This window comes from Oncorhynchus mykiss, chromosome 5 (genome assembly GCF_013265735.2).
Source record: "Oncorhynchus mykiss isolate Arlee chromosome 5, USDA_OmykA_1.1, whole genome shotgun sequence".
Lineage (NCBI taxonomy): Eukaryota > Metazoa > Chordata > Actinopteri > Salmoniformes > Salmonidae > Oncorhynchus > Oncorhynchus mykiss.
This window is the reverse complement of record NC_048569.1, coordinates 37,235,246-37,247,234: the sequence shown is the minus strand read 5'-3', so window position 1 is coordinate 37,247,234 and position 11,989 is coordinate 37,235,246. Positions and strand designations below refer to the sequence as shown.

The following is an 11,989-nucleotide window of genomic DNA, read 5'->3' as shown; positions in this document are numbered from 1 at the left end:
GTTTGCAAACTTGTCATGTGTAAATATTTGTATGAACATAAGACTCAACAACTGAGACATAAACTGAACAAGTTCCACAGACATGTGACTAACAGAAATGGAATAATGTGTCCCTGAACAAAGGGGGAGTCAAAATCAAAAGTAACAGTCAGTATTCTGGGGGGAATGGCCCTAGCCCTCACCCTCACCGATCCAACAGGTCCCAGACATGCTCAATGGGATTGAGATCCGGGCTCTTCGCTGGCCGTGGCAGAACACTGACATTCCTGTCTTGCAGGAAGTCACACACAAAACGAGCAGTATGGCTGGTGGCATTGTCATGCTGAAGGGTCATGTCAGGATGAGCCTGCAGGAAGGGTACTACATGAGGAAGGAGGATGTCTTCCTTGTAATGCACAGCTTTGAAATTGCCTGCAATGACAACAAGCTCAGTCCGATGATGCTGTGACACACTGCCCCAGACCATGACGGACCCAGCTGTCCATCCTGTCTCCCTGTAGCTCTGTCTTAGGCGTCTCACAGTACGGACATTGCAATTTATTGCCCTGCTCACATCTGCAGTCCGCATGCCTCCTTGCAGCATGCCTAAGGCACGTTCACGCAGATGAGCAGGGCCCCTGGGCATCTTTCTTTTGCTGTTTTTCAGAGTCAGTAGAAAGACCTCTTTAGTGTCCTAAGTTTTCATAACTGTGACCTTAATTGCCTACCTTCTGTAAGCTGTTAGTGTCTTAACGACCGTTCCACAGGTGCATGTTCATTAATTGTTTATGGTTCATTGAACAAGCAAGGGAAACAGTGTTTAAACCCTTTACAATGTAGATCTGTGAAGTTATTTGGAGTTTTACAAATTATCTTTGAAAGACAGGGTCCTGAAAAGGGGACATTTCTTTTTTTGCTGAGTTTAGATGGGGACTTCCCTGCAGCCAGAAGCTCCTGGAGGAAAGTCAAAATGACAGAAATTGGACAGGAAAAGGCAATTCTGCATGGTCGACATCTTTTCCTGAGCACATTCCACTTAATACAGGGTTCAGATAGAGGATTCCCTGGTTGCCTGAATTTGATCAATTACCAAGAAAGACAACACTGCAGCTATAAGGAGGTCATGTTCAGGGACCACACCAACAACTTCAGTATGCTGGGTTTGGGGATCCAAAGCTTGTCTTTTGCTTGTGAAAGGAGGTCTGCCCGGAGAGGGAGTTCCCATGGTTGCTGTGGCCAAAGTGGAGCAACAAGTAGAAAAGATGCGCTCTCGAGACTGATCGTCCTCCCTACCTGAGGGGGAAAGGGAATTGGTGGAAATGCATACAGCAGCCCCCTTAGCCATCTGTGTGATAGGGGATCGACCCTGAGTGGGCCTGATGAACCCTTTATGGAAAGCCAACAACGGGACAATGGGTTGAGTCTGGCGATGCAAACAGATCGTCGATGGCCATTCTGAATCGCACCAGATCAAGCGGGACTGGCACAACACTGTGGGTCAACAAGCGCCAACAACGGGTACAAGAAGCTAAATAGTTACAGTAGCTATCAGTGGTGGAAAAGTGCAAAATGGTCATACTTGACCTTAATATAGAGATACCTTGATAGATGACTCAAGTAAAAGTGAAAGTCACCCAGTAAAATACATCTTGAGTAAAAGTCATAGTATTTGGTTTTTAATATACTTAAGTATCAAAAGTAAATGTCATTGCTAAAATATACTTAAGTATCAAAATGTCAAATTCCTTATATTAAGCAAACCAGATTTACAGATAGCCAGTGGCACACTCCAGCACTTTGACATAATTTACAAACTAAGCATGTGTGTTAGTGAGCATGCCAGATAAGAGACAGTAGGGATGACCAGGGATGTTCTCACCGTTTTCCTGTCCTGCTAATCATTCAAAATGTAACGAGTACTTTTGGGTGTCAGGGAAAATGTATGGAGTAAAAAGTACATTATTTTCTTTAGGGATGTAGAAAAGTAAAAGTTGTCCAAAATATAAATAGTAAATTAAAGTACACATTAAAAAAAACTACTTCAGTAGTACTTTAAGGTATTTATACTTTACTTTACACCACTGGTAGCTACACTACATGACCAAAGGTATGTGTGGTCACCTGCTCGTCGAACATCTCATTCTAAAATCATGGGCATTAATATGGAGTTGGTCCCCCCTTTGCTTCTATAACAGCCTCCACTCTTCTGGGAAAGCTTTCCACTAGATGTTCCACTAGATGGAACATTGCTGCGGGGACTTGCTTCCATTCAGCCACGAGCATTAGTGAGGTTGGGCACTGATGTTAGGCAATTAGGCCTGGCTCGCAGACGCCGTTCCAAATCATCCTAAAAGTGTTCGATGGGGTTGAGGTCAGGGCTCTGTGCAGGCCAGTCAAGTTCTTCCACACCGATCTCGACAAACCATTTCTGTATGGACCTCGCTTAGTGCATGGGGGCATTGTCATGCTGAAACAGGAAAGGGCCTTCCCCAAACTGTTGCCACAAAGTTGGAGGAAAAGAATCGTCTAGAATGTCATTGTATGCTGTAGTGTTAAGATTTCCCTTCACTGTATCTAAGTGGCCTAACCCGAACCATAAAAAACAGCCCCAGACCATTATTCCTCCTCCATCAAACTTTACAGTTGGCACTATGCATTGGGGCAGGTAGCGTTTTCCTGGCATCCGCCAAACCCAGATTCATCCATTGGACTGCCAGATGGTGAAGCGTGATTCATCACTCAGAGGATGCTTTTCCACTGCTCCAGAGTCCAATGGCGGCAGACGCTTGACACTCCAGCCGATGCTTGGCAATGCGCATGTTGATCTTAGACTTGTGTGCGGCTGCTAAGCCATGGAAACCCATTTCATGAAGCTCCCGAAGAACAGTTATTGTGCTAGAGTTGCTTCCAGAGGCAGTTTGGAACTTGGTAGAGACTGAAAAACAGCTTATATCTCAAGGCCTTCAGACTGTTAAACAGCCACCACTAACATTGAGTGGCTGCTGCCAACATACTGACTCAACTCCAGCCACTTTAATAATGGAAATTCATGGAAATTCATGTAAAACATGTATCACTAGCCACTTTAAACAATGCCACTTTATGTTTATATACCCTACATTACTCATCTCATATGTATGTGTATATACTGTACTCTATATCATCTACTGCATCTTGCCATCTTTATGTAATACATGTATCACTAGCCACTTTAAACTATGCCACTTTATGTTTATATACCCTACATTACCCATCTTATATGTATATACTGTACTCTATACCATCTACTGCATCTTGCCTATGCCGTTCTGTACCATCACTCATTCATATATCTTTATGTACATATTCTGTATCCCATTACACTTGTGTGTATGAGGTAGTAGTTGTGGAATTGTTAGGTTAGATTACTCATTGGTTATTACTGCATTGTCGGAACTAGAAGCACAAGCATTTCGCTACACTTGCATTAACATCTGCTAACTATGTGTATGTGACAAATAAAATTTTATTTGATTTAACTAGATCCCAACTATCTCGGCCATATACGATTTGAGGTCTCGCAGAGAAAAGCACAGACTTGGAAGATAACAAGGGGGTTATCTTCCTTAAAATAAGCGTGGATCACATGAGGCCTCATATAGAGGAGACTCGTCGGATCCCTCATAAAATACAATCAGCAGCCTCCACAGCCACCACACCAGCAGGTGCAGCCTCCACAGCCACCACACCAGCAGGTGCAGCCTCCACCTCCACCACACCAGCAGGTGCAGCCTCCCAAATTTCAGATTGGTTGTAACTGCTGCCCACGATGGTTCCACCAGTCCTATATGAAAACCATGTCTGCGCTGCCTGTCAGGACGAGGTTAGGCTTGAGTTCCAGGCGACGCTATCACCTGGAAAACTTTCCATTAAAAGTGGACTAAATGTCCAGTCGAGCTGTTGCAGCTTTCCAATTTGTTTGTTATTTATTGTCTTTTTATATTTGATTTGTCATTTTACATCTTATTATGCAAAGATTATAATGTGTATTTCCTATTTAATGTTTGTTAACAAACTTAACCTTCCGTGATATTTTTGTGTTATTGTGTGATAATACACAAATATGATCTTTATTTTCTTAAACATTACAAGATGTTTCTAAAACAAATGTTTATGTTTCTTTACACTCTAATACACTCTAATTTTGCTTTCAGCAATTTCCTAATTTCCTTAATTTTGTGGCTGGAGTCAAATACTTTCTGTGGAACACAGTAATGGTCAACATGAGCTACATAAAATTATTCAGAAGTGTGCCAGGCCTTGCAGTCCCAAAATAGAAGGGGGGGGGGGGGATTTCGGCAGGCAAGAAAATAGCCTTGCCGAAATCGTTAGTGCCTCACCGCGATCAAACCGATATAAAACAAATTAAATGAAACAGCCTAACATGATCAGAAATCTCAATTTTCAAGCAAGTCGCAGCAATGGAGAATTGAGTGCGTGCGCGTTCAAGCAAATCCCAGCAATGAAGAATTGAGTGCGTGCGCATTCACGCGAAGGGGGGAAGAATTCTGGCAGGGGGGAGCTTTTCTGCACAACACCGGAACATCCGCCTGTTGGGGACTCCGCAGAGAATAGTCTGTGGTCTATAGTCTCAAAAATATAGTCTGTCCAGAATCACCTTGACGACATTTGCCCAATGACAGCGCGTACGCAAATTGGTTTGGCCAATCCTAGTATCCGGCAGTAAAACAGAAGCGCATGTCATTTCTGCTCCTCATGCAATCTACGATGTTTTGTTTGTCTGCGTGATAAAATGGCATATAACTCAGATGGACGAAATGTTATACTTGCCTTTACAACTATTTACAGATGACTATTCTAAAGCGAACTGTGGAGGATGAGCGAGGCGGAAGCCGGTGATGGGTGTATCATGGTGAAATCAGAGGCAAAAAATATTTAATGCGATCCTGAGCTTTTTCTCCTGTGCTGGACAGGGACAATTTCGGCGTATCTTGTCCCAGAGCAACGCGCCTTTCTTTCTCCCATTCAAAGGACTCCCCTCCTCCGTAACAGCAGCCCACCATGGCCCTGGTAACCCTGCAGCGCTCTCCCACCCCCAGCGCGGCATCCACCGCCAGTACCGCAACCACCAACGCGGGGGAGGTAAGTGGAAACTGTCTAGCGCGGGGGCTGTTCGCTATAGGCAGCGCCGTGGAGGAAACGCCGGGGATGCGCCCGATACCCACGTCCCTCACCCACTAGGCCCAGCATAGCAGAGAACGCTTTCAGCTGTCAATAGAATTTTAGAAATGTTGTGACTTTTTATTTAACACGGCAAAACAGTTTTGTATGGACATTGTTTAATAGTTGACTTCCTGGAATCCATGGCGTTTAGAATGGTTAACTAGTCCAGCCCCGCGACGTTAGCTTGTAAACAAAATCTGAGCTGGGGATTAGTTACCAGAACAATGCATTCATTGCGTGTGGCAACATTTTATTTCTGCCTTCAGCTTGTGTGGTTTAAAGACACATTTGCGTTAATACAGTAGGTACTTTAATTAAAATATGAACTCAGGCTTTTGCACATTTTGTAAGTAATTTGTTTAAATTAATTTGCTTAGACTGGCATATGGAATAGAGTGAGATTGATCAGAATAGTACAACTAGCTACTTGCCTATTAATATGCACGGTTACATCACTAGTGAGTCGGGGATGCTGCGGTTGGTACCCGCTCGTTTTAATGGTTCAACTCACTGTCAAAATACTACGGTGGCAGGTGTGAGCTAATATTTCAAAACATATGAGATCATAGATAGTGACCTGGTACGGCCAGTAGAGAGCGCTGATACACTGTATTCAATGCAAGTGTATTGAACGTTTAAAACCTAAGTTCAGTTAAAACATACACTGTAGTACATCTCTCCGGCTTCTGATCTCCCTAATAAAGCATATGATGCATTTTTTTTTAGACCATAACTTTCAAAGGCCAATGAACCCATTATGGCTTGAATTCCCATCGTGGCAGTCAATTGCGCACACAAACACACACATGGCTGACTGCTGCAGAAATGATGTCATACTAATTACATCATTAAAGATACTGCTGCAGAAAGGATTTCATACTGAGTTGGTGACCTACAGTATAATCCTGTGTATTCCTCTCTTGTATACCTGAAAGTGTCTGGAGTATGTTGCTACAAGTGATTGGATTAGTTTGAGCTGTTGGATTAGGTAACCTCTTCGACATCGCCACGGGTCAAGCACAGAGTTTAGGTCTATGTCAGTGCTCTTTTGGGCACCATAACCTCTGTAACCTTTCATGGAACACAGAGAGAGTTTTATGCACAGACCTTACTTAATGCAACAAACTCAAACTCTTTATTGAGTTACTAGTTCACATAAATCAAAAACACCATAGTAATGGCCTATATACCCAAATCTTTAAAGGGAAGGATTCTCTCTGATGTCCCCACCAGTCGATGGGAATCCTCTGAGACATTGTACTGTGACATTGTGATGAGCTATTATAGCAAGGTCAATGAAGGGAGCATAGGACATAGCAGGTCATAATATAGTCATGTGCTGCTGTTGCGCAATCCATGCTGCTGTACTGTCTGCACAGCCATGATGGAAGGGTTACTGGTTCGTGTTTCTAGTGGGCCTACACTATATGTAAAATTTCTCTTTGTATTTGTCTTGCAGGATTTTGGGAGTGATGATGACCGGAGAGCAAATCAGAGGTAAGCCCCCCACCCCATATTTCCCTGAGAAGCTGTGCATGCATCTGGTGAAATTGCAGAGCGTAAAATTCAAACTACAGAATTATAAATATTTAACTTTCATAAAATCACAAGTGTAACACATAAATAAATCTTCACTTCTTGTTAATCCAGCCGCTGTGTCAGATTTCAAAAAGGCTTTATGGCGAAAGCACACCATGCGATTATCTGAGGACAGCACCCCGCATACAAAAGCATGAAAAACATATTTCAACCAGGCAGGTGCACCACGAAAGTCAGAAACAGCGATATAATAAATGCCTTACCTTTGATCTTCTTCTGTTGGCACTCCAAAAGGTTCCAGTTACATCACAAATGGTCCTTTTGTTCGATAATGTCCTTCTTTATATCCATAAAAACTCAGTTTAGCTGGCACGCTTCAGTCAATAATCCACCCAGTTTCCCGCCATCAAAATGCATACAAAATGAATCCCAAACGTTACTAATAAACTTTTCCAAACAAGTCAAACATTTCTAATCAAACCTTAGGTACTCTAATAGATAAATAAACAATAACATTTAAGATGGAGAAACATTGTCTTTACCGGAGAAAAATACCAAAGAACGCGCTCTCTTCCCCACACTTGGAAACACTACAGCCAAAATGGGAGCCACTTAGAAAAACTACCATTTCTAGCTCATTTTTCCAAAAACCAGCATGAAACTCTTTCTAAAGACTGTTGACATCTAGTGGAAACCCTAGGAACTGCAATCTTGGAGGATTTTGTCCTATAATAAAAGTGACAGCCATTGAAAACAGTGGTAGGCTGAATTTTTCTTTTTTTGGGATGGTTTGTCCTTGGGGTTTCGCCTGCCATATCAGTTTTAGAAACTTGAAAGTGTTTTCTATCCAAATCTACCAATTATATGCATATCCTAGCTTCTGGGCCTTAGTAACAGGCAGTTTACTTTGGGCACACTTTTCATCCGGACGTGAAAATACTGCCCCCTACCCAAGAGAGGTTTAGGATGCATTGGAAGGATATGTTGTGCTCCAGTAGGGGGAGGGGTGGTATACATTGGCCAGGAGATCGGTGAGTATGTTTCCCAAAGCCTATGGACATTGACCCCTGACCCTGGTCCTGGTGTCAGTGGGAATTCCAGGGTTAGGTCGAAGCAGGAGGCACACAGAAATGTCCTGGTGAAATAACAGCGTCCGCTGGTGCTGAATTACACATATTGTAGGTCTACGTTGGTCTGGATGAAGAATTTATTGTTCTTGCGTTAATGTTATATCCATTAAAAAACAAACTCGGCTAATAAAGAAACGTCCCATTTTCAGGACCCTGTCTTTCAAAGATAATTCGTAATAAATCCAAATAACTTCACAGATCTTAATTGTAAAGAGTTTAAACACTGTTTTCTATGCTTGTTCAATGAACCAACCACCTGTGGAACGGTCGTTAAGACACTAACAGCTTACAGACGGTAGGCAATTAAGATCACAGTTATGAAAACTTAGGACACTAAAGAGGTCTTTCTACTGACTCTGAAAAACAGCAAAAGAAAGATGCCCAGGGTCCCTGCTCAATTGCGTGAACGTGCCTTAGGCATGCTGCAAGGAGGCATGAGGACTGCAGATGTGGCCAGGGCAATTAATTGCAATGCCCGTACTGTGAGATGCCTAAGACAGCGCTACAGGGAGACAGGATGGACAGCTGATCGTCCTTGCAGTGGCAGACCACGTGTAACAACACCTGCACAGGATTGATGCATCCGAACATCACACCTGCGGGACAGGTACAGGATGACAACAACAACTGCACGAGTTACACCAGGAACACACAATGCCTCCATCAGTGCTCAGACTGTCCGCAATAGGCTGAAAGAGGCTGGACTGAGAGCTTGTAGGCCTGTTGTAAGGAAGGTCCTCACCAGACATCTCCGGCAACAACGTCGCCTATGGGCACAAACCCACCGTCGCTGTACCAGACAGGACTGGCAAAAAGTGTTATTCACTAACGAGTCGCGGTTTTGTTTCACCAGGGGTGATGGTCGGATTCGTGTTTATCGTCTAAGGAATGAGCGTTACACTGAGGCCTGTACTCTGGAGCGGGATCGATTTGGAGGTGGAGGATCCGTCATGGTCTGTGATGGTGTGTCACAGCATCATCAGACTGAGCTTGTTGTTATTGCAGGCAATCTCAACACTGTGCGTTACAAGGAAGACATCCTCCTCCCTCGTGTGGTACCCTTCCTGCAGGCTCATCCTGACATGACCCTCCAGCATGACAATGCCACCAGCCATACTGCTCGTTCTGTGTGTGATATCCTGCAAGACAGGAATGTCAGTGTTCTGCCATGGCCAGCGAAGAGCGAAGATCTCAATCCCACCTGTTGGATCGGAGGGTGAGGGCTAGGGCCATTCCCCCCCCAGATGTGTCCGGGAACTTGCTGGTGCCTTGATGGATGAGTGGGGTTACATCTCATAGCAAGAACTGGCAAATCTGGTGCGGTCCATGAAGAGAAGATGCACTTCAGTACTTAATGCAGCTGGTGGCCACACCAGATACTGACTGATACTTTTGTACCTTTGTTCAGGGACACATTATTCAATTTCTGTTAGTCACATGTCTGTGGAACTTGTTCAGTTTATGTCTCAGTTGTTGAATATTTTTATGTTCATACAAATATTTACAAATGTTAAGTTTGGTGACGCAGTTGACAGTGAGAGGACGTTTCTTTTTTTGCTGAGTTTAGTATAATTATCATCCAATCAGTTGACCCACACCATGATCGCTTGCAAAAGGGATGGAACATCACACACCATTGCAGCCCATTACAGTAGTACATTAAATGTCCCTATCAGAGGACCCTTCTACACCTAGATATAGGCCTAGTTGTATCCACTGTAACAGTGTTAATGGTTCAACCCAGAGTTAACATTCCCATCAACCGCTATCATACATTCCATCAAACCAGAAACACTATCCAGCTGTATTTCAGAGCTGGGGGTGAGTAGCACAGATGGAATCCTCTGCTCGGCTACAGCAGGATGTGATGTAAGGGTCTTGTTTTGTTCTAGATTAGACTGTCAGAGTTTCTTGGTAAGAGAGGTGATAAGACCTATTTGGCCATTGTAGTAGGCCCAGTGTTGGCTGCACACTCTGTTCTCTAGTCCAACCTGGCTGGGCAAGGGAGGTTTCAGCCTTACACAACATATTCCCTCATCTGGTAGACATGATACATACAGGGTGTGTTGAGATTCTAACATTGACAAGGTAGACTACATTCTTGGTGGCACCAGGCAGATAGAGGAACGTTTGAAAGGTGGGATGGAAAGACATTTTGATGATGTAAAATCTTTTCTGCCGAGCTGCTTCTGCCTGCTCTCTTGGCAGAAGAAGCATGGAGGATGAGAGAAGTAAAAAAACAACCCAAAAAAAACACACACAAACTAAACCAAATGATTGATATGAGGGGTTTTGAATCCAGCATCATTACATGTTATTTTTTAGTTAAAAGGCTAAACCAGGTGCTGCAGGGGATCTGCGGCCAGATCAAAAATATTAATTTATATTTTTTATTTTATTTTTATTACTAACAGTTTAAACCAATTTTGTTCAAAGGGTCTGGAATATGTTTTTAGAGGGTGTAGGATTGCAGGATATCAGCTTCAAAGCTGAAACAACTAAAAATCTGCCCCATGATGACGTGTAGAATTGCAGGGCATTTGTTTGAAAACTGCAACATTTTCTCTCCGATGCCAAGAGGCGGGCCTTTAAAATGTTCCTTCCCAGGGCCCGAGACTTGGTTAGTCCGGTCATTCACTGCTGAAGTCCTAGTAAAACCTTTTATCGAACTCAAGTTGTGTTCTGATTATGAGGGGATCCCTGATGAATTTGCTATTACAAAAAGAGTCCCCAAAAAGTTTGGACCCCTGGGCTGAAACAAAGACTTTTGTGTTGATAATGATAAAGAGTCACCAACCCAGATACACACTGTAGGGCGGAATAGTCACACCATTGATTATTGAAGAGTCTGTTTTGGAAGCGGCCCAGCCTAATCCACGTTAGACCTGCTCATCTCATCCTCTCTCAGTCCTGTGGACCCAGTGAGTCTGCCTCTCTGAGCAGGTTAGCGTTTTTAACCATGAATCTTGTTCTTTAGGCAGCTCTACAGTTGTCACTAGCTAGCACAGCCACAGTCATACATCTGACTTTAAACCTAACCTTAACCACATTGCTATCCCTAATATCTAACCTTAAATGTTTTTGTTTTTTTGTTTTAAAGAATTTTTACAAAATAGCCCATTTTGACTTTGCAGCTGGCATATCTAATGGGAAATGGCTCAGTTCTGCCTCCAGAACAATACTCGTGACAATAAACTTCAACCTGCCCCCTCTGAAGGCCATACTGTATCACAGGCAGAAACCTGATCCACATTCAACTCTCCAGCAGCCCTTGGTTCTCACAGCACCCTGCTTGCCTCAGCCAGAAACCCCAAGTACCAGACAGTTATGCAACAGCCAAGGAGAGTGCTCACCGTGTGTGTGTGTGTGTGTGTGTGTGTGTGTTACATGCAGGGACTTAGAAAGGGGAGATCTCCTTGGTATGTGTGTTGTCTAACTAGTAGCTTTCTTAAATTGCTTCAACCTCTATGTCTGGAATATTATGGACTTGGATGTGTTCTGTGAACGAGTTGTGGTTCATACAAAGTTGAATATGTCACTCAATGAGTAGTATGTTTCCTTTGGCTCAGTGTCTCATCAGGGATCCTTCATGTCAAACAGCCTCCACTCTACAGACGCGTGCTTTGTAGACTGAAGCTGAGCCGAGCTAGATTCCCTGCCACCCAACCCAGCCAACGCGAAATATGCTTGAATAGAGCTTTTGTGGAGGAGTGTTGCGGAGGGAGTGCTGATTGCTCAAGCGCGCGCTGTGAGGAAGAGATAAGCAGCAGAGCTGAGCAGACACAGCAGAAGTCTGAAGACTAATCCTCACAACTCAGACGGACAGGAGGGAGAGACACACACCAGACCAAGACAGGATACATGAACCCCAAGGCAATCTTGGCTATTGTGCTTCAGAAGCCAAATGTCATTTTTGAGGCATAAAATGGTTGTGAATGCTATGAAGCTATGATTTGTGAGGAAGCCAGTAGACCAGAGAGCTACTGAGGGAGAGATCCAGTAACCAGCATCAGGATGCATCTTGTGGTGGAGCCCTCGCAGGAAGCCATGCTCACCATGCTGCCTCACTTTGTGGAGAACGCAGTCCGGACTCAGAGCGAGATCTACCGAATGTAAGT

The 11,989-nt window shown here is 43.7% G+C and overlaps 1 protein-coding gene across 2 annotated transcripts in view; it reads left to right on the top strand.

The window, feature by feature from the left end:
* Window positions 1–4,514: 4,514 nt before the first annotated feature.
* Window positions 4,515–11,989, top strand: part of LOC110523732 (protein phosphatase Slingshot homolog 1) — a 32,063-nt gene continuing 24,588 nt past the window's right edge. The window contains exons 1-2 of one of the 2 annotated variants that reach the window (XM_021602689.2): window positions 4,515–5,121; window positions 6,662–6,699. In XM_021602689.2, the coding sequence (XP_021458364.2) occupies window positions 5,041–5,121; window positions 6,662–6,699 (119 nt within the window). In that variant the 5' untranslated portion in view covers window positions 4,515–5,040. Of the gene's footprint in view, window positions 5,122–6,661; window positions 6,700–11,282; window positions 11,984–11,989 lie in introns of those variants that run through there. The other variant, XM_021602690.2, reaches the window with a different exon arrangement.